The following is a 23,625-nucleotide window of genomic DNA, read 5'->3' as shown; positions in this document are numbered from 1 at the left end:
ATTTTTATAATAAATTTCAGCATATAGTTAGATCCTTGATTGACCAACATGATTCCAACATGCACTTGGCACTACAGCAGATGAAAAAACAGTCTCCTTCTCCAGTTCACAAGGTTTTATACTGTTCGGAAAATGCAGGAAAGCATCACCTGACCATTTGATACCTGTGTGTATTGGGAGGTTATCGCCCCTATGCATGTGTGTGTGTGCGTGCGTGTGTGCGCGTGTGTTCTGATTGTTCTAATTATATACGACAATGAGAATATTTGCACACATATGAATATGAAAACGTATGTGAGATTGTCTAACCTAAAAGAATATGTACACACTGCTGTTGCTCTCTCTTCATTTTCTAATATCTGTTGTACTCTATTTGTGTTACTAATGGTATCATTAATTTGTGTTTTCATTCATTGTATTCACTCTCTTTGTTGTTGCGTTATTATTTTCTTATAGTATGTAAAATGCTTTGTTAAACTTAACGCTACAGCTTTAGTCAGATGTGTCCATATAAATAAAGTTGTATTGAATGGTATGGTATAATTCATTTAATTCAGTTTACAAGAGCTACTGTTCTTAACTGCACTGTGTAGTTAAGAACTGTTATGATACTCTTACATCAGGGGGAGGCAGTAATGCACTATTTATGACTTTTAAATCGGGGGAAAAACTTGTCGTGTGTTCTGATTGTTCTAATTATATACGACAATGAGAAGATTTGCACACATGTGAATATGAAAACGTATATGAGATTGTCTAACCTAACCGAATATGTACACACTGCTGTTGCTCTCTCTTCATTTTCTAATATCTGTTGTACTCTATTTGTGTTACTAATGGTATCATTAATTTGTGTTTTCATTCATTGTATTCACTCTCTTTGTTGTTGCATTATTGTTATTTTCTTATAGTATGTAAAATGCTTTGTTAAACCTAACGCTACAGCTTTAGTCTAATGTGTCCATATAAATAAAGTTGTATTGAATGGTATGGTATAATTCATTTAATTCAGTTTACGAGAGCTACTGTTCTTAACTGCACTGTGTAGTTAAGAACTGTTATGATACTCTTACATCAGGGGGAGGCAGTTATGCACTATTTATGACTTTTAAGTCGGGGGAAAAACTTGCATCCTGTGAGCGTCAACTAGAGACGGTCGGTTTACGTCATTTCACTTCCTCGTTCCACAAACCTTTGACGTAACTGGCACGTCCGAACGAGACATTATTTTGTTCGTTTTGTCAACGTATACCTTCCGTTAGATATATATATATATATATACATACATACATACATACATACATACATACATACATACATACATACATACATACATACATACATACATACATACATACATACATACATACATACATACATACATACATACATACATACATACATACATACATACATACATACATACATACATACATACATACATACATACATACATACATACATACATACATACATACATACATACATACATACATACATACATACATACAGAGAGAGAGAGAGAGAGAGTGTGAGAGAGAGAGAGAGAGAGAGAGAGAGAGAGCGAGAGAGAGAGAGAGAGAGAGAGAGAGAGAGCGAGAGAGAGAGAGAGATGATCGATCGATCGATACACACAAACACACACGAGTTGCGTGACCACGAGCCAAGAAGAATCTTGGAATATGTCTGACAACCAAGGAATGGAGAACAACGACGAAGAACAACAACTTCTCGGTGCCGCGGGTGGGGAAGGTATGCGTAGTGATAACCTGAACAGAGGGGTTAGTTGATATGGTAGTTTTAACGAGAATATTTTACCGACAGTCGCATTTTCCTATTTTAAAAAGCAGTGTGCACGTTGTTCAAAGCTTGTTTGACTAACGTCAAATTAGTCTTCAAAGTTTTACAGGCCATAGGTGAGCTTGGTTCGCTACCTGCAAACGTGCAGGCAAGTCATGAAATAAAGAAGCTCCGAGTAATTTTTTGAGTAATCACGTCAGCAATAAGGCAAAGTACAATATATATTTATGGAATATGGCTGCTTTATGATTGTTAAAAATAGATTCTTTACTGATAATAGTTGACACTGCAGCTCACTTAACGATTTTGCTTTGTCCTATGCAATAGGTATTAGATTTTTTTTTATGCACTGTGAACAGTACGGTTCCAATTTTTCTCTTCAAATGCGATCTGTGCTCTTTCGTATGTGAAGGTAAATCGGATATGTATGTATGCGATGTGTTCGACGTATGAACGCTCATCCGCACACTACCAACCTAGACGTCACCAAAAGCCTCGGAGTGGGAGAGAGTGATCGAGAAACTACTGATATTTGCGTGAATCCGCGAAGATGTTTTGAGTAATAGTTGCATAAAGTGGACATTTCTTGTTATACATTCTTCATTTATTACGCAATGGCGTGACGTCATTTTTAGTAGACGTCCCCACGAACTCATTTCTAAGTCATTCCTCCTCGCTACTCTGAGATAATAAATTGATCATCCACACAATTTACGACGATGAGTAATGTTACTGTGCCAAAACGGTCCGTCGAATGAACAGGGTTTAGTCGGAACTTGCACACTTGCCAACATTCCCCATTTAGACGGGAGACTCCCAATTTTCACTTCTGTCTTCCGCTTGCCCCCCAATCTGTCATTTCTCCCGCTAATCTCCCGATTTTACAGTGACAGTCGTAATGGCCCTTGAAAGGAAACTATGACTACGATGCAGCCCATGATAAAAATGAGTTTGACACCCCTGATCTAAATGTTTAATGTTACATAAAAGTCCCGCTGCCAGTTTGTCATCTTTTCTACACATTAACAGCTAAAATTAAACAGCACACCAGCAGAGACACGAACACTTGTTTTGTCTCGTCTGTTATGTTCCATTAGCCGTGCTGCAAGATGACACTTTCTCCTCTCAGCAGAATAATGCATTTGCTGTCAAATGCTACAATTGATACCAAATTACATTTTTATGTGATTTGGTCCAAACTGTATGTGAATTTTGTTTAAGAAATTATCAAGTGGTCCACAGACTGGCACCAGGCCTCGGGTTGGTGGTTGCAAACCGCTGTAGTGGGGGCAAAAACCCGATGAATATAAAACAATAGGGGTGTAAATCGCGGGTTTTGTCACGATACGATATCGTATCAATACATGAACTACGATACGATATTTGCCGATATTTTAAAGCCTGCTGCGATTCATTCATGATATATCATGATGTAGTGCTCTACGATCGATATATATATTTTTTTAATAAAAAATATAGAACAATATCCTGATTTATAACAATTCATACGCAAAATCAACAAAGTACTGCAAACTCTTTATTTAGGAGTATTGTAGTATACAAAGTGCTTATTTTAACACTGAACTTTGATGTCGTGTTTTTCCTTTAAATGTGCGGCAAGATTTGTGGTCCCTGAATATTTGATCACCGCATGGCAGGATTTACAAACTGCACGTGTCTTGTCCGTTGAGCCATCTTTTCTTTGGAATCCAAAGTGCTTCCAAACGAATGACTTGAAGCCTAAAGGGGAGCAAATTTCCTCGTCTTTTTGGACACTAGCCATAGCACCAGCCCAGGAGCCGCGTACTAGTTGTCGACTCCCCTTTCACGTGCAGCAACGCCGCGCACTGCTCCCGGAAAGAGGAAGCAAGCAACAATGAACTGGATTTCAAAATAAAGTTGCGTCTAATGTCCGAGGTCAAACACGGCGATATAAATCGATGTTTACATTTAGCATCGCTGCCAATAAATCGTAGAGCATTATATCGATTAATCGATGTGTATCGATGAATCGTTACACCCCTATAAAACAACCTATTTTTCACAACCCAAGGAAGCAAGTATGTATCATGTAAGGCAAGAAACCGGTTGACGAACAACACCCCGCCCCTCCGAAATCGTGCGCCAATACGTCGCAAAACAAATCTCCCTATTTTTCACGCAGATTAAAAAAAATCATCCTAATTTTCACAACCCAAAATGGGCAATTGTGATTGACCCAGATTGGGTAGATTACATGAACAGACAAAAAAATATTTTCATCTATGCTCAGCCTGTCTTTTTTTTTTATTGAACTTTCTCTGCCTTCGTCCACAAAATGGGCATCTGTCTGGACTAGGAGTGTCCAAACTACGGCCCGCGGGCCAACTGCCCGCAGCAAATTCTGAAAACATAATTGAATGTGGCCCGCACAACAGCTTGAGCACTTCTCAGTTTCCACACGTCCGATTAGCATATTATAGTTGTATAAATAATGTTCAGAAGTTGTTTGGATTTGTGTTTAACAAGCATATTGATCCGTACATGTGAATTGGTTATTTCTGTAACCTAATATAGACGTCTATTTTAGGTTATTTTATAGACCTAAAATAGACGTCTAAATTAGGTCTATATAAAGACCTAAAATAGACATCCAAATTAGGTCTATATCAGGGGTGTCCAAACTACGGCCCGCGGACCACAGTCCAGTTTCTATTGGCCCGCAGCAAATTCTGAAAACATAATTGAATACGGCCCGCACAAGAAGCTTGAGATCAACTCTGTTGCACCTCTCAGTTTCAACACTAGATAAAGCCCGCCACACAAATGAAATCAAGCGAAGAAAAACTTTTACCGCGGGTCCCCAGAAATGGCTGCACCGAAGAAACGCAAAATAGCAAGTGAGTGTAGAATATTTCAAACACGTTGGGAAAATGAGTATCGATGAATCGTTTCACCCCTATAAAACAACCTATTTTTCACAACCCAAGGAAGCAAGTATGTATCATGTAAGGCAAGAAACCGGTTGACGAACAACACCCCGCCCCTCCGAAATCGTGCGCCAATACGTCGCAAAACAAATCTCCCTATTTTTCACGCAGATTAAAAAAAATCATCCTAATTTTCACAACCCAAAATGGGCAATTGTGATTGACCCAGATTGGGTAGATTACATGAACAGACAAAAAAATATTTTCATCTATGCTCAGCCTGTCTTTTTTTTTATTGAACTTTCTCTGTCTTCGTCCGCAAAATGGGCATCTGTCTGGACTAGGGGTGTCCAAACTACGGCCCGCGGGCCAACAATTGAATGTGGCCCGCACAACAGCTTGAGCACTTCTCAGTTTCCACACGTCCGATTAGCATATTATAGTTGTATAAATAATGTTCAGAAGTTGTTTGGATTTGTGTTTAACAAGCATATTGATCCGTACATGTGAATTGGTTATTTCTGTAACCTAATATAGGCGTCTATTTTAGGTTATTTTATAGACCTAAAATAGACGTCTAAATTACCGTTTTTTACCGTGTATAGTGCACAAAATTTAACTAATTTATTGTCCTAAAATCTGGGGTGAGCATTATACATGGGTACAAAAAAAAAAATTTTATTTTTTTTTTTAATTAATTTTTTTTCTTTTTTTTTTTTTTAAAGAAAGTCATGGTACAACAAAACCAACAACAGGACTGACCGACAAAGTCGTGGAACAAAAAGACAGGGTGACATTACCAAAGACAGGAACAGAAACCAAACAGAGATCATGACAGTAACACATGCAATGATCCGACGGTGAGCGAGGGGCAGACAGGACTTAAATACAAAACACGTTACATCGATTGAGGTGACACAGGAAGAGAGGGGCGACGCGAACAGAAACTATGGCAACTTAGACACATAGCAAAACTGGGGACGAGACATGACAAATCTCCCTCGAAATAAAACTTGAAAGCACCTTTCTTCTTGTTTGTTGTCAATCGCGCATCGCATTCAGCCATCCTGCCCAACACACTTAGTCAGTAAAATTAATAATTGACGACACATCGTTTGATGCGATGGTGCAATCCTTGATGGTGTGTTATTGTCAAATATTGTTTGTTTTTAATCTCCATCACGGACCGGACGTCATACGGAGGCCGCCATTACAGATGCGCAGAACGGATGCGCAAGACACGTCAGCTATATTAAGAGCAAGAGTTGTTTTCTTCCTATTAGTTTCAATTCACAGTTTAATTAGCAGTTTCAATCAGCAAATAACAAAATGCGTATTACAGGTAATATTTTTTTTCACAACACTTTGCCTTGTTCCTTTGGTCTCTGCTGTTCATCCTAAAACACAAAGGCGCTCTTTAAGCAATGCGACAGTGAGCGCCCGGCGCGCTGCGGTTGCGCGACCGCACCAAATTAAGCTCCCTGCGCAGTGCGCACTGAGGTCCACTTAAATTTTAGAAAGTACATCAGGACTTTAAAAATATCTTCTAAATTTCAGCGACGGCTCTGTCACAATAATGCGACCAGCGCGGTGCAGTTGGGCGGTCGGCGGCGCGCTACGGTTGAGCGTTCTCTCTCGCACTGTCTCTCTCGCTCTCTCTCGCTCTCGCGCACACGCGCACACACGCAAACCGGATATCATACGGAGGCCGCCATTACAGATGCGCAGAACGGATGCGCAAGACACGTCAGCTATATAAAGAGCGAGAGTTCAGTTCTCTACCTAAATCCGTATTACAGGTAATATTTTATTTCACAACACTTTGCCTTGTTCCTTTTGTCTCTGCTGTTCACTTCAAACACGCTCCATACGACCGCAATGCTCTTGTATCAGACGCTCGCTCGATCACCTGCTAGTTTGCTGTCTGTCACAATGTACCCTACACAAATCCGAAACATTTGTTGCGGCTCCGAGTCACGACGAGGGGCAAGTTTTGGTTTCCAAGGGTGTTTTTATTCCTCTTCAACGTCTCTCCCATACAGAGCCGCCTTTTTCACGTCCGCATGCCCTTTTCACATGCGCGCACGGAGCGCGGTGGTGCGTTTAGGGGCAGTCGGAGAAATCAACGCCAACAAAAAAAATGACATCCAGCCTAGTTAAGACCATACCAAAGACTATAAAAATGGGACCCATTGCCTCCCTGCGTGTGTGACGATCATTGGGACTTAAAAAAATAAAAAAATAAAAAATAAATAAAAAAGTTTCATAAAAATTGGGTGCGTATTATACATGGGTACAAGCTTTTTTCCAGCATCAGCATGCCATTTTTAGGGTGCGTATTATACATGGGGGCGCACTATACACGGAAAAAAAACGGTAGGTCTATATAAAGACCTAAAATAGACATCTAAATTAGGTCTATATCAGGGGTGTCCAAACTACGGCCCGCGGGCCACAGTCCAGTTTCTATTGGCCCGCAGCAAATTCTGAAAACATAATTGAATACGGCCCGGCCCGCACAAGAAGCTTGAGATTAACTCTGTTGCACCTCTCAGTTTCAACACTAGATGAAGCCCGCCACACAAATGAAATCAAGCGAAGAAAAACTTTTACCGCGAGTCCCCAGAAATGGCTGCACCGAAGAAACGCAAAATAGCAAGTGAGTGTAGAATATTTCAAACACGTTGGGAAAATGAGTATTTCTTCAAAGAAATCAACAGAAAGTGTGTCTGTTTGATTTGTAATGAAGATGTTGCTGTGATGAAAGAGTATAATGTCCGCGCATTTACTCCCGGGAGCCGTTTCAGAAAGCTCGGTGCACACTCACAAGTGTGTGTGCGTACTCAGTAGTACGTAGTAATTTCATCTATCAGTGCCGAATTTCGAGTGTAGGCTGTGACGTCAATATTCTTGTAATTCGCACGCTGAGTTTTCAGATACAGTTTTACGCTAATGCCACCCACAAACCTTGCCCTGGAATCCTTCCATTAAAATGAGTGGCCCGAAGAAAAGAAAGGTGGACACTGAGCGCCGAATGTTAAAAAAGAGTGGACAATTTGGCTCGACCTACGTGTGTGAGAAGACGTTCAGCCACATAAACGTCAACAAAGCCCGTCACAGATCTAGGTTAACGGACAACACCTCGGCTCTATCCTAAGAATTACCACAACAAATTTTACTCAAATTTTAAATTTAGAACCCAATTCGGCCCGCAAGTCAAAAGGTTTGCCCACCCCTGGTCTGTATATAAACCTAAAATAGACGACAAATTTAAATCCATTAGATATGAAATATTAATCCCTAAACCAGCTATAGGTTGTATAAATGATGAACAGAGGTTGCATTGCTTTGTTTTAAACGACCATTGATCCGGGTGAAGTGTGGTTATTTCTGTAACCTGATCGACATCTACATTACGTCTATATGTAGACCTAATTTAGACGTCTACTTTAGGTCTACACATAGACCTAATTTAGACATCTGTTTTAGGTCTATAAAATAACCTAAAATAGACATCTATTTTAGGTCTCCACATAGATAGACTACAAAATTGAATCATCAAACATGAAATATTAAACCCAAAATCATTCTGTAAGTTGTATACATAATGTACAGAAGTCGTGTTGCTTTGTTTTAAACTTTGCTTTGTGAAGCGTGGTTATTTCTGTGAACTGATTTTAGGTCTATGAAATAACCTAAAATAGATGACAAAATTAAATCCATCAAATAAGATCACATTAAACCCAAAACAAGTTGTGTTGCTTTGTTTTAAACAACCATTGATCCGTGTAAAGTGTTATTGGGGCTCTGGAATAACCTAAAATATACGACAAAATTAAATCCATCAAATAAAAAATATTAAACCAAAACCATTCTATAAGTTGTATAAATAATGTACAGAAGTTGTGATGCTTTGTTTTAAACAACCATTGATCCATGTGAAGTGTGGTTCTTTCTGTAACCTGATATTAGGGCTATGGAATAACCTAAAATAGACAACAAAATTAAATCCATCCATTTTCTATACTGCTTGTTCCCACAGGGGTCGCGGGCTGGAGCCTATCCCAGCAGTCATCGGGCAGTAGGCGGGGGGACACGCTGAACTGGTTGCTAGCCAATCGCAGGGCACACAGATGAACAAAAATTAAATCCAACCATCCATCTTCTTCCGCTTATCCGGGGTCGGGTCGCGGGGGCAGCGGATCTCATCCACCCCCGGGGCCTTGCCACCGAGGAGTTTTTTAACTACCTCAGTGACTTCGACCCCAGAGATTGGAGAATCCGCCTCAGAGTCCCCAGGCCCTGCTTCCACAATGGAAGGCGTGTAGGTGGAATTGAGGAGGTCTTCGAAGTATTCTCCCTACCGACTCACGACGTCCCGAGTCGAGGTCAGCAGCACGCCATCCCCACTGTAAACAGTGTTGACGTTGCACTGCTTCCCCCTCTTGAGACGCCGGATGGTGGATCAAAATTTCCTCGAAGCCGTCCGGAAGTCATTCTCCATGGCCTCGCCAAACTCCTCCCACGCCCGGGTTTTTGCCTCAGCAACCGCCGAAGCCGCGTTCCACTTGGCCATCCGGTACCTGTCAGCTGCCTCCGGAGTCCCGCAGTCCAAAATGGCCCGATAGGACTCCTTCTTCAGCTTGACGGCATCCCTTACCGCCGGTTCGGGGATTGCCGCCATGACAGGCACCAACGACTTTACGGCCACAGGTCCGGTCGGCCGCCTCAACAATGGAGGCGCGGAACATGGTCCACTCGGACTCAATGTCCCCCGCCTCCTCCGGGACGTGGGAAAAGCTCTGCCAGAGGTGGGAGTTGAAGCTTTTCCTGACAGGGGATTCCGCCAGACGTTCCCAGCAGACCCTCACAGAGCGTTTGAGTTTGCCAGATCGGACCGGCATCTTCCCCCACCATCGGAGCCAACCCACCACCAGGTGGTGATCAGTTGACAGCTCCGCCCCTCTCTTCGCCCGAGTGTCCAAAACATGCGGCCGCAAATCCAATGACACGACTACAAAGTTGATCATCGAACTGCAGCCTAGGGTGTCCTGGTGCCAAGTCCACACATGGACACCCTTATGTTTGAACATGGTGTTCATTATAGAAAATCCGTGTCGAGCACCGAAGTCCAATAATAGAACACCGCTCGGGTTCAGATCGGGGGGGCCGTTCCTCCCAATCACGCCCCTCCAGGTCTCACTGTCATTGCCCACGTGAGCATTGAAGTCACCCAGTAGAACGATGGAGTCCCCAGAAGGAGCGCTCTCCAGCACTTCCTCCAGGGACTCCAAGAAGGGTGGTTACTCTGAGCTGCCGTTTGGTGCATAGACACAAACAACAGTCAAGACCCGTCCCCCCACCCGAAGGCGGAGGGAGGCTACCCTCTCATTCACCGGAGTGAACCCCAATGTGCAAGCGCCCAGCCGGGGGGGCAATCAGTATACCCACACCTGCTCGACGCCTCTCACCGTGGGCAACTCCAGAGTGGAAGAGAGTCCAGCCCCTCTCGAGAGGGCTTGTACCGGAACCCAAACTGTGCGTGGAGGCAACTCCGACGATGTGTGGTCGGAACTTTTCTGCCTCGCACACCAGCTCGGGCTCCTTTCCAGCCAGAGAGGTGACATTCCATGTCCCAAGAGCCAGCCTCTGCAGCCGGGGATCAGACCGCCAAGGTCCCTGACTTTGGCCGCCGCCCAGCTTACACTGCACCCGACCCCTTTGGCCCCTCCCACAGGTGGCGGGCCCATGAGAAGGGGGACCCACGTTTCCTTTTTGGGCTGTGCCCCCCATGGGCGAAGGCCCGGCCACCAGACGCTCGCCTTCGAGCCCTGCCTCCAGGCCTGGCTCCAGAGGGGGGCCCCGGTCACCCGCGTTCGGGCGAGGGAAAACCAAATCCATTCATGTTATTCATCATAAGGGGCTTGTGTGAGCCTTGCTTTGTCTGGCCCCTCACCTAGGACCTGTTTGCCATGGGTGACCCTACCAGGGGCATGAAGCCCCAGACAACATGGCTCCTAGGATCATAGGGGCACGCAAACCCCTCCACAACGATAAGGTGACAACTCACGGAGGGGAAATTAAATCCATCCAATATGAAATATTAAACCCTAAACCAGCTGTAAATTGTATAAATAATCTACAGAAGTTGTATTGCTTTGTTTTAAACAATCATTGATCCGTCTGAATTGTGGTTATTTTTGTAACCTGAGGCCAAAATTAAATCCATCCATCCATCCATCCATCCATCCATCCATCCATCCATCCATCCATCCATCCATCCATCCATCTTCTATCCCGCTTGGTGGGGACACCATCAAATCTGAAATATTAAACCCTAAACCAGCTATAAGTTGTATAAATAAATTACATAATTTGTATTGCTTTGTTTTAAACAACCAATGATCCCTGTGAAGTGTGGTTATTTCTGTAACCTGATATAGAAGTCTATATTACGTTATTCCTGTCACGGATCGGAATGGAGCAGGGCGACCAAATGCAGCTTGGACTAGGGTTTATTGAAGGAAAAGGGGAGTTGGAATGGAGAATGAGGTGAACAAGCCAACAGAACCGGCGAACTAAAATGACTTAACGGCTTAACAAATATCAACGGGACTGACCGACAGGGCTGGCAAACAAAAACTGAACTGACAGAGACGTAAAACAAGAAATAAGAGACAAGAAATAATCCGACAGGGAGTGCGGGGCAGACAGGACTTAAATACACGACAGCTAACGAGAAGCAGGTGAGGGTGATCACACTGATTGTGAGTAGACATAGGAAGGGAGGGACCAGTACACCAATGCGAACTGAAATCATGGCAACATGCACATAATAAAACAACCGGGGACGAGACGTTACAATTCCATAGATGCCAAAATGAAATCCATCAAATATGAAATATTGAACCCTAAACCAGCTGTAATTTCCTGAACAATGTTGTATTGGTTCGTTTGAAACGATAGGGGCAGTCACGTGCATAAATTGTGCGCCACCGAAAAAAACCAAGAAGAAGAAGTGTGCAGCGCAAGTGGCCGATGACTTTGAGCCTGTTGCTTCTAAAGACAAAATTAAGAAAAGACAAAGGGATGCTGCTATCAGGTGAGTCTTCGAGGTTTTTCAGTAAGAGCTGTTGTTTTTTCCTGCAAAGTTTGTCCATTTCATTATCAATCAATTTCAAAATTGGACTTGAGTTGTAGCTTGCCTGCTCGTCCTTCGTTTTCGCTACGTGAATAGTTGCTTTGTGAAGAGAAGAGCTGACACAAACGTTAATGGTCGCTAAACGTTGATGGTAGCTTAAGGGAATTTGCTTCAAATTCCAAAAAGTTTGTTTCATGTCGATGCATAGTGTACAGTATGTAGTGGTTTTCTTAAGTAAACAAAATCTCAAGTGAATAAAATATTTTTGAACGTTTATAACTGTACATATAAGGCATATAAATGCCTACATTTAGAAAGGAAATGTTATTTTTGACAAGAGTTTATGCCGTATGCATTTACAATTCATTTGTGAATTCAAAACTAATGTAAATAATGCCATTGCTTTTGCAGATGTCAGCAGCTCGCTTTCGAAAATTGCCATGGCTATTATAAAACAAAAACAAGATCAAAAAGTAAGTATAGATCACAAAATTGAAATTTTCTGATGGCATGGCAAAGATGTAATTTCCTTTTTTACCCATGTTGTGATTTGTGACTCAGGATTTAGCTCAAGGAGTGGCATGTGAAAAGATAGGTTTCTATCTTCTGATGTCATTAAAATGTCCACCTAACTTTGTTTTGCGCTTAACAGGGCTTGGAACTCTAAGGCAAATAACTTCAAAAATTAAAATTGCCCTGTGTATGTGATTAACAGCGGTTAATAGGTGAATTGTCAAATCAGACCTTCTTTTTCCCTTTCCCGCTTTTTCAGACTCCAAGCCTGGAGAAAAAAGGACCATCTCTATTAAAAACTGACCGGACTCCACAAGGTACAGATTGATTTTGGATTTATTCTTGATTGTAGAAGTAATCACAACTACCTTGCGTTATCTTTGGAAATTGATCTGCTATTGGTGGTTTGAATATACTTATGTATTCTTAGCTACTGTCGAGCATATGCAAAAAGCGTAATTGCAATCTTCAATATGGAACTTGCATTTATGACATGTCATTGCCTTGACTTTCACACTCCGGAAACCAGGGCGGATGTCAAAGTGCAAAATAAAACCCAGGTTTGCCCTGTACATTTTCATCATTTGGATAACAACTTGTAGAACAAGCAATTTTATCAGTACTATTTAAAAATAACATACTTTAATTTTCGGACTATAAGTCGCACCGGAGTATAAGTCGCACCAGCCATAAAATGCCCAAAAAAGTGAAAAAAACATATACAAGTCGCTCCGAAGTATAAGTCGCATTTTGGGGGGCAATTTATTTGACAAAATCCAACACCAAGAACAGTCATGAACGAGCAACAACGGGATCGGGAACTGCTTCAGTTGGTAATGGCTCGAGAACAGCGCCATCTTACAACTCGGAACACAAAGACACTCTTAAGTGTAAGGAGTTTAAAAATATTTTCTAAATTTCAGCGACGGCTCTGTCACAATAATGCACCCAGCGCGGTGCAATTGCGCAGTCGGCGACGCACAAATGAAAAAATGCTTAAAAAGTCTTGGAACGGATTAAAAGAATTCCATTTTTTGTAATGGGGAAAATAGATTCGGAATTCGACTAATTCGCTTCTCGAACCGCCTTCTGGAACGGATTGTGGTCGAAAACCGAGGCTTGACTGTTTTATATTCACCTTGGTAGCCCACCAACCAGGAATATTTTTGTTAACAAAACTGTTGAAATTGAGTGATGAAATGAATGGTTTTGGGGTTGCGATACTGCCAAAATCCAGGAGTTTCAAGGGACCTGTGGCCCCCAATAGGGGCCTGTGGCCCCTGCGGCCCCCAATGAGGGCCTGTGGTCCCTGGCCCACTGCGGCCCCCATTGGGGTGGCCTGTGGCCCCTGGCTCCCTTTGGCAAGTGGGGGGGGGGGGCCTTCGGCCACCCCAGTGGGGCATGCGGCCCCCAGACCCCGGCTACTTTTCAGTGTTTTTTTTCATTTGCCGTTCTCATTCCTGTTAACATCTGTACCGTAGATTAAAAAAAGACAACAGTGAAGGTGTACGATGTGGTGGCTGCGCTTAATGTTGAATTTTTTTCTGTTGTAGACTCTACACAAATGATGATGACGTTCAATATGCGTGCTCGTGTGACTCGTGCAGAGGGCCCTCAGGAACACTGCTCTGATAGCGCTGGTAAATAAAAACAAAAACATGTCTGCTCGTTCCTGTGCGATTGCTTCATGTTCATTTTTTTTCCACCATATTCATATTTCTTTTACAGAGTAATCCCAAGGTCTACAATGGGTGGTGCCCAATGTACTACATCGAGTTCATCTTTGTAGAAGCTGTTAGCAACACGCACAGAGGCCACGAATGATGAAACAAGGACCGCAATGGCTTTAAAATTAAAACAGGCTCCAGCGCTGAGTAGCAAAGTCTATCAAAACCCCACTCGAGAGTGATGTTTATTTTGTTTCCTCCTTGTGTTTCGCCGAGCTGGTTGTTTTGTTTCTTTGATATGTCCTACATAAAATATGTATATATTTATATTGTAACTTAGTAGTTTTGTTCTATTAAATTGCCCCCATTTTTTTGATATTGTATGTATATTTTTACAGTTTTAAACATGTGATTTAAAAACATTGCACATTTATATTTGTGATGGTTGGATAATATTTGAAAAATGTTTTTTTTAGGTTCCATTATCTATCCATTCATCCTCTTCCACTTATCCGGGCTCGGGTCACCGGGTCAGCAGCTTTAGGAGGGACTCTGACGTCACTCTCCTCAGCCACTTCATTCAGCTCATCCCGGGGGAACCCAAGGCGATCCCAGGCCAGCTGAGAGACATAGTCTCTCCAGTGTGTCCTGGGTCGTCCCCGGGGTCTCCTACCGGTGGGACATGCCCGGAACACCTCCCCAGGGAGGCGTCCAGGAGGCATCCTGAAGAGATGCCCGAGCCACCTCATCTGGCTCATCTCAACGTGGAGGAGTAGCGACTCTACTCAGTCTCTCCCGGATGACCGAGCTTCTTACCCTATCTCTATGGGAGAGCCCGGACATCCTGCGGAGAAAACTCATTTCCCATTCGTTCGGTCACGACCCATAGCTCGTGACCATAGGTGAGGGTAGGAGTGTAAATTCAAAGTCAAAGTCAAAGTCAGCTTTATTGTCAATCTCTCCACATGTCACAACACACAAAGAGACCGAAATTACGTTTTTCTCTATCCCACGGTGACGAGACACATAACACGATAGACATACATGTACGCGACACAATATAAAAACAAGAAGGCAAAAATTCAAACAATCAATAGTAAGAGTGATGAATAAATAATAAATAAACAGATAACACAAAAAATAACGGAGCCAGCAAGCATAGCGCAAAAGTAAAAAACATCATAAACAAAAAGGCACAAACAATAAATAACAGTAATAACAAATAATAAATAATAAGAGCCAGTGTTCATTCAGACAGTTCAGACAGTAAAAGTACAGGACGCTACGCAGAACGGGGGAGCGAGTTCAGGATCCTAACAGCCTGGAGTATGAAGCTGTTTGAGAGTCTGGAGGTGCGGGAGCGCAGGCTTCTGTACCTCTTCCCAGAGGGCAGAAGCTCGAACAAAGAGTGAGCGGGGTGACTCGCATCACTCACAATCGTGGTCGCCTTGCGGGTGAGATGGGAGGTGTAAATGTCCTTCAAGGAGGGGAGCGAAGCACCAGCAATCTTACCAGCAGTGTTCACTATGCGCTGCAGGGCCTTCAAGTTGTAGTCAGTGCAGCCGCCACCCCAAACAGCAATACAGCTGGAGAGGACGCTCTCAATGGTGCCGCGGTAAAATGCAGTCATGACGGCCGGAGGAGCGCTCGCTCGCCTGAGTTTCCGCAGGAAGTACAGGCGGCGCTGGGCTTTCTTTGCCAGTGATGCGGTGTTGGTGGACCAGGAGAGATCCTCACTGATGTGCACCCCCAGGAACTTGATTGACCGGTAAATTGAGAGCTTTGCTTTTTGGCTCAGCTCTCTCTTTACCACGACGGACCAGTACAGAGTCCGCATTACTGCTGACGCTGCACCGATCCGCCTGTTGATCTTGCGCTCCATCCTCCCCTCACTCGTGAACAAGACCCCAAGATACTTGAGCTCCTCCACTTGGGGCAGGATCTCATCCCCAATCCGGAGAGGGCAATTCACCCTTTCCGACCGAGGACCATGGACTCGGATTTGGAGGTGCTGACCCTCATCCCGACCGCTTCACACTCGGTTGCAAACTGCTCCAGTGAGAGCTGGATTATCACGGCGTGAAGAAGCCAACAGCACAACGTCGTCTGCAAAAAGCAGAGATGCGATGCTGAGGTCCCCAAACCGGACCCCCTCAACGCCTCAGCTGCACCTAGGAATTCTGTCCATAAAAATTATGAACAGAATCGTTGACAAAGGGCAGCCTTGGCGGAGTCCAACCCTCACTGGCAACGAATCCGACTTACTGCCGGAAATGCGGACCAAACTCTGGCATCGGTGATACAGGGACCGAGCCGCCCTTATCAGTTGGCTCGGCACCCTGTACTCCCGAAGCACCCTCCACAGAACCTCCCGAGGGACACGGTCGAACGCCTGCTCCAAGTCCACAAAACACATGTGGACTGGTTGGGCGAACTCCCATGCACCCTCGAGAATCCTGCTGAGAGTGTAGAGCTGGTCCACTGTTCCACGGCCAGGACGAAAGCCACACTGCTCCTCCTGAATCCGAGGTTCGACCTCCCGACGGACCCTCCTCTCCAGCACCCCTGAATAGACCTTACCAGGGAGGCTGAGGAGTGTGATTCCCCTGTAATTGGAACACACCCTCCGGTCCCCCTTCTTAAAGAGGAGAACCACCACCACCCCAGTCTGCCAATCCAGAGGCACTGTCCCCGATGTCCTTGCAATGTTGTAGAGGCGTGTCAGCCATGACAGCCGCACAACATCCAGAGCCTTCAAGAATTCCGGGCGGATCTCATCCACCCCCGGGGCCTTGCCACCAAGGAGTTTTTTAACAACCTCAGTGACTTCGACCCCAGAGATTGGAGAGTCCGCCTCAGAGTCTTCAGGCCCTGCTTCCACAATGGAAGGCGTGTAGGTGGAATTGAGGAGGTCTTCGAAGTATTCTCCCTACCGACTCACGACGTCCCGAGTCGAGGTCAGCAGCACGCCATCACCACTGTAAACAGTGTTGACGTTGCACTGCTTCCCCCTCCTGAGACGCCGGATGGTGGACCAGAATTTCCTCAAAGCCGTCCTGAAGTTATTCTTCATGGCCTCGCCAAACTCCTCCCACGCCCGGGTTTTTGCCTCAGCAACCGCCGAAGCCGCGTTTCGCTTGGCCATCCGGTACCTGTCAATTGCCTCCGGAATCCCGCAGGCCAAAACGGCTTAATAGGACTCCTTCTTCAGCTTGACAGCATCCCTTACCGCCGGTGTCCACCACCGGGTTTGGGGATTGCCGCCACGACAGGCACCAACAACCTTACGGCCACAGGTCCGGTCGGCCGCCTCAACAATGGAGGCACAGAACACGGTCCACTCGGATTCAATGTCCCCCGCCTCCCCCGGGACGTGGCAAAAGTTCTGCCGGAGGTGGGAGTTGAAGCTCTTCCTGACAGGGGGTTCTGCCAGACGTTTCCAGCAGACCCTCACAGAGCGTTTGGGTCTGCCAGGTCGGACCGGCATCTTCCCCCACCATCGGAGCCAACCCACCACCAGGTGGTGATCAGTTGACAGCTCCGCCCCTCTCTTCGCCCGAGTGTCCAAAACATGCGGCCGCAATTCCGATGACACGACTACAAAGTCGATCATCGAACTACGGCCTAAGGTGTCCTGGTGCCAAGTGCACACATGGACACCCTTATGTTTGAACATGTTGTTCATTATAGAGAATCCGTGTCGAGCACAGAAGTCCAATAATAGAACACCGCTCGGGTTCAGATCCGGGGGGTTGTTCCTCCCAATCACGCCCTTCCAGGCCTCACTGTCATTGCCCACGTGAAAATTTAAGTCACCCAGTAGAAAAATGGGGTCCCCAGGAGCGCTCTCCAGCACTTCCTCCAGGGACTCCAAGAAGGGTGGGTACTCTGAGCTGCCGTTTGGTGCATAAACACAAACAACAGTCAGGACCCGTCCCCCCACCCGAAGGCGGAGGGAGGCTACCCTCCCGTTCACTGGGGTGAACCCCAATGTGCAGGCGCCCAGCCCGGGGGAAATTAGTAGCCAGCTCAGTGGCCTAGTGGTTAGAGTGTCCGCCCTGAGACTGGAAGGTTGTGGGTTCAAACCCCGGCCGGGTCATACCAAAGACTGTAAAAATGGGACCCATTGCCTCCCTGCTTGGCACTCAGCATTAAGGGTTGGAATTGGGGGTTAGAAGGAGTGGAGCTCTTTACAAGCCCTAGGCTTCGTCTCCCTCCTTGCACAGTTATTGATATAATAATATGTGCTAAACAATAAACTAAAAAAAACTAAACTAAGTATACCCACACCTGCTCGACGCCTCTCACCGTGGGCAATTCCAGAGTGGAAGAGAGTCCAGCCCCTCTCGAGAGGGCTTGTACCGGAACCCAAACTTCAAGTCCGACTATGTCTAGTCGAAACCTCGTAGAGCATTATATCGATCAATCGATGTGTATTACACTACTATAGACATCTACGGCATAGACGTCTATTTTTATTACACTTTTAGACCTTTTTTAGAAGTGTTATAACCGAGACGTCTGGGTAGCATATAGACGTCTAATAGACGTCAAAATGCTCGCAGGGCTGCTTTATATATACATACATTAAAAAAAAAATATATATATATATATATATATATAGTGTGTATATACAGTGCCTTGCGAAAGTATTCGGCCCCCTTGAACCTTTCAACATATCGCGGCATTTCAGGCTTCAAACATAAAGATATAAAAGTTTAATTTTTTTGTCAAGAATCAACAACAAGTGGGACACAATCGTGAAGTGGAACAAAATGTATTGGATAATTTAAACTTTTTTAACAAATAAAAAACTGAAAAGTGCTAATACTTTGTAGCGCTACCTTTTGCTGCAATTACAGCTGCAAGTCACTGAAATTCTTGCCCATTCTTCCTTGCAAAATAGCTCGAGCTCAGTGAGGTTGGATGGAGATGGAGAGCGTTTGTGAACAGCAGTCTTCAGCTCTTTCCACAGATTCTCGATTGGATTCAGGTCTGGACTTTGACTTGGCCATTCTAACACCTGGATATGTCTATTTGTGAACCATTCCATTGTAGATTTGGCTTTATGTTTTGGATCATTGTCCTGTTAGAAGATAAATCTCCATCCCAGTCTCAGGTCTTTTGCCGACTCCAACAGGTTTTCTTCCAGAATGGTCCTGTATTTGGCTCCATCCATTTTCCCATCAATTTTAGCCATCTTCCCTGTCTCTGCTGAAGAAAAGCAGGCCCAAACCATGACGCTGCCACCACCATGTTTGACAGTGGGGATGGTGTGTTCAGGGTGATGAGCTGTGTTGCTTTTACACCAAACATATCGTTTTGCATTGTGGCCAAAAAGTTCGATTTTGGTTCCATCTGACCAGAGCACCTTCTTCCACATGTTTGGTGTGTCTCCCAGGTGGCTTGTGGCAAACTTTAAACAAGACCTTTTATGGATATCTTTAAGAAATGGCTTTCTTCTTGCCACTCTTCCATAAAGGCCAGATTTGTGCAGTGCATGACTAATTGTTGTCCTATGGACAGACTCTCCCACCTCAGCTGTAGTTATCTGCAGTTCATCCAGAGTGATCATGGGCCTCTTGGCTGCATCTCTGATCAGTCTTCTCCTTGTTTGAGATGAAAGTTTGGAGGGACGGCCGGGTCTTGGTAGATTTGCAGTGGTCTGACACTCCTTCCATTTCAATATAATTGCTTGCACAGTGCTCCTTGAGATGTTTAAAGCTTGGGAAATCTTTTTGTATCCAAATCCGGCTTTAAACTTCTCCATAACAGTATCTCGGACCTGCCTGGTGTGTTCCTTTGTCTTCATGGTTCTCTCCGCGCTTTAAACAGAACCCTGAGACTATCAAAGAGCAGGAGCATTTATACGGAGACTTGATTCCACACAGGTGCATTCGATTTATCAGTCATTTAGGACGACATTGGATCATTCAAAGATCCTCACTGAACTGCTGGAGTGAGTTTGCTGCACTGAAAGTAAAGAGGACGAATAATATTGCACGCCCCACTTTTCAATTTTTTATTTGTTAAAAAAGTTTAAATCATCCAATACATTTTGTTTCACTTCACGATTGTGTTCCACTTGTTGTTGATTTTATTCTTGACAAAAAATTTAACTTTTATATCTTTATGTTTGAAGCCTGAAATGTTGCGAAATGTTGAAAGGTTCGAAGGGGCCGAATACTTTCGCAAGGCACTGTATATACCGTAATTTTCGGACTATAAGTCGCTCCAATTTATTCAACGAAATCCAACACCAAGAACAGACATGAACAAGCAACAACAGGCTAAACGATACGGTATGCTAACATGACAAACACAAACGAGGAGCCGAGAACGGGCCTGACGTAACATTCAGTTAATTAAAAAAAAAACTATTACCGTAATTTTCGGACTATAAGTCGCGTTTCTTTTCATAGTTTGGGTGGGGGGGCGACTTATACTCAGGAGCGACACATATGTTTTTTTCACAAATTTTTACTTGATCATTAACACAGCACTTACAAGTATAGTTGACCATTTCACATGCTTTGATATCTTGAGCATATTCAAAACATGAAAAATAGAGAGAAAAAATCAAATAAAGTAATTAACACTTTAAAGCGGCATATCCTCTGGACATTTCCTCTGTCACCAGGATGACATAAAGGACGAGAAATTTGATCGATGGATTTAATGATTTGGAGTGACACAAATGGTTTGATAATATTGTTGTTTATGTGATAGTTATTTAAAATATAGTTTATATATCGTTGTATGAGCCTGTGGAATAATTTGAACTGCGGCGCGGCACACGGCATTGTTGACAAAGGAAGATCGATAAAAGACGAGAAATTTGATCGATGGATTTAATGATTTGGAGTGACACAAATGGTTTGATAATGTTGTTGTTTATGTGATAGTTATTTAAAATATAGTTTATATATCGTTGTATGGGCCTGTGGAATAATTTGAACTACGGCGCGGCACACGGCATTGTTGACAAAGGACGATCGATGGATTTAATGAAATGGAGTGACACAGATGGTTTTATTAACGTGTTATTTATGTAATAGTTTTTTGAATAACTCTGAATTTTACGTCAGGGCCGTTCTCAGCTCTTAGTTTGTGTTTATTGATTGATTGATTGATTGATTGATTGAATATTTATTGATCCCCAGGGGTGGGGAAATTCAGGCCCCAGCAGTATCCATACCACAGAGTGGGTATACAAAAAAACACAGATGGCATGAGCGCAACTCAATAGGCTCTCACAAGGCTGCCACACAACGGCGCCACAAAGAAAGTCAGAAAGTGCACAAGATAAAAGCCATCAAAGCAAATCAAAGCTAAAAAAAAAAAAAAAAAAAAAAAAAAAAAAAAAAAAAAAAAGCAACAGCGGCCACCTAGCACCCCTCAATACAAGAGAACACCCCAAAACACACAAAATAGCCTCCACGGGGTCCATCGACAGGTGTAAGGGCAGTCCAGTTCAACGGCGCCCAATGGACCGTGGTGGTGAATGTCACGTTAGCATACCTATCGTTTAGCCTGTTGTTGCTCACGTGTTGTTGCGACGCTGTCGTCACTTGAAATTCAAATTACAGTAATCCCTTGCTACAATGCGGTTCGTTTATCGCGGTTTCACTTTTTTTTTTTTTTTTTTTTAATTTTTGAAAAAAAAAACATATATAAGTCGCTCCTGAGTATAAGTCGCCCCCCCACCCAAACTACGAAAAAAACCGCGATTTATAGTCCGAAAATTACGGTATATATACATATACCGTAATCTTCGGACTATAAATCACGTTTTTTTTTAGCTGTATATATATATATATATATATATATATATATATATATATATATATATATATATATTATACACAGTGCGCCTATATATATATATATATATATATATATATATATATATATATATATATATATATATATATATATATATATTAGAGATGCACCGATCCGACTTTTTCAGTTCCGATACCGATACCGATGCCGTGGCTTTGCGTATCGGTCGATACCCGATACCGATCCGATATTATGGTTGACTTAACAAGCTACATAACTCTACATGTGGAACAGAAAAGACCAAAGGCAATGGCATCAGGCAGACTACACAGTTCTTTGCTCTAAATTAGGGCTGTCCAAACTAACGGTCCAGTTTTTATTGGCCCGCAGCAAATTCTGAAAACATAATTGAATATGGCCCACACAAGAAGCTTGAGCTCAGCTTCTCAGTTTCCACACTAGATGGAGCCCGCCACACAAAGCGTTTGACGTCCCATTAACACCCCCCCGGAAGAGAAGCGAACACGCAGCGTTTGACATCCGATTAGCCTCCGCCCCCCCCATTCGGGAGAGAAGCGAACGCGCAGCCTTTGACGTCCCATTAGCAACCCGAAGAGAAGCGAACGCGCAGGGTTTGACGTCCGCTTAGCAACCCGGGGAAGAGAAGCGAACGTTCGCTCCATGTTTGCGTTTGTTTAGAAAACTCTCGTGGCATGCGGCACACGTGCTGCTGACGTATGACGTAGCCCGCGTCCCAATAGATTAAGGAAAGTATCGGCTCACAGATCGGCTGTATTTTTCGATACCCGATCCATCTATTTTGTTGATATCGGGGCCGATATCCGATCCAGATATCGGATCGGTGCATATATATATATGTATATATACCGTTTTTTTCCGTGTATAGTGCGCCCCCATGTATAATACGCACCCTAAAAATGGCATGCTGATGCTGGAAAAAAGCCTGTACCCATGTATAATACGCACCCAATTTTTATGAATTAAAAATTTTTTTTTTAATTTTTTTTTTAAGTCCCAATGATCGTCACACACGCAGGGAGGCAATGGGTCCCATTTTTATAGTCTTTGGTATGGTCTTAACTAGGCTGGATGTAATTTTTTTTGTTGGCGTTGATTTCTCCGACTGCCCATAAACGCACCACCGCGCTCCGTGCGCGCATGTGAAAAAGGCGTGCGGACGTGAAAAAGGCGGCTCTGTATGGGAGAGACGTTGAAGAGGAATAAAAACACCCTTGGAAACCAAAACTTGCCCCTCGTCATGACTCGGAGCCGCAACAAATGTTTCGGATTTGTGTAGGGTACATTGTGACAGACAGCAAACGAGCAGGTGATCGAGCAAGCCTTGTCTGATACGAGAGCATTGCGGTCGTATGGAGCGTGTTTGAAGTGAACACCAGAGACGAATGGAACAAGGCAAAGTGTTGTGAAATAAAATATTACCTGTAATACGCATTTTGTTATTTGCTGATTGAAACTGCAAATTAAACTGTGAATTGAAACTAATAGGTGGAGAACTGAACTCTCGCTCTTTATATAGCTGACGTGTCTTGCGCATCCGTTCTGCGCATCTGTAATGGCGACCTCCGTATAACGTCCGGTCCGCGATGGAGATTAAAAAACAAACAATATTTGACAATAACACACCGTCAAGGATTGCACCATCGCATCAAACGATGTGTCGTCAATTATGAATTTTACTAAGTGTGTTGGGCAGGATGGCTGAATGCGATGCGCGATTGACAACAAACAAGAAGAAAGGTTATTTCAAGTTTTATTTCGAGGGAGATTT

The 23,625-nt window shown here is 43.8% G+C and overlaps 1 protein-coding gene across 4 annotated transcripts in view; it reads left to right on the top strand.

The window, feature by feature from the left end:
* Nucleotides 1-1,481: 1,481 nt before the first annotated feature.
* Nucleotides 1,482-23,625, top strand: part of zgc:153993 (uncharacterized protein LOC767645 homolog) — a 68,694-nt gene continuing 46,550 nt past the window's right edge. Inside the window, exon 1 of one of the 4 annotated variants that reach the window (XM_061276411.1) lies at nt 1,482-1,752. In XM_061276411.1, the coding sequence (XP_061132395.1) occupies nt 1,683-1,752 (70 nt within the window). In that variant the 5' untranslated portion in view covers nt 1,482-1,682. The remainder of the gene's footprint in view (nt 1,753-23,625) is intronic. The other 3 variants (XM_061276407.1, XM_061276409.1, XM_061276410.1) reach the window with 3 other exon arrangements.

The sequence above is a fragment of the Syngnathus typhle genome, linkage group LG4, assembly GCF_033458585.1.
Source record: "Syngnathus typhle isolate RoL2023-S1 ecotype Sweden linkage group LG4, RoL_Styp_1.0, whole genome shotgun sequence".
Classification (NCBI taxonomy): domain Eukaryota; kingdom Metazoa; phylum Chordata; class Actinopteri; order Syngnathiformes; family Syngnathidae; genus Syngnathus; species Syngnathus typhle.
This window is presented reverse-complemented; position numbering and strand designations above follow the sequence as displayed.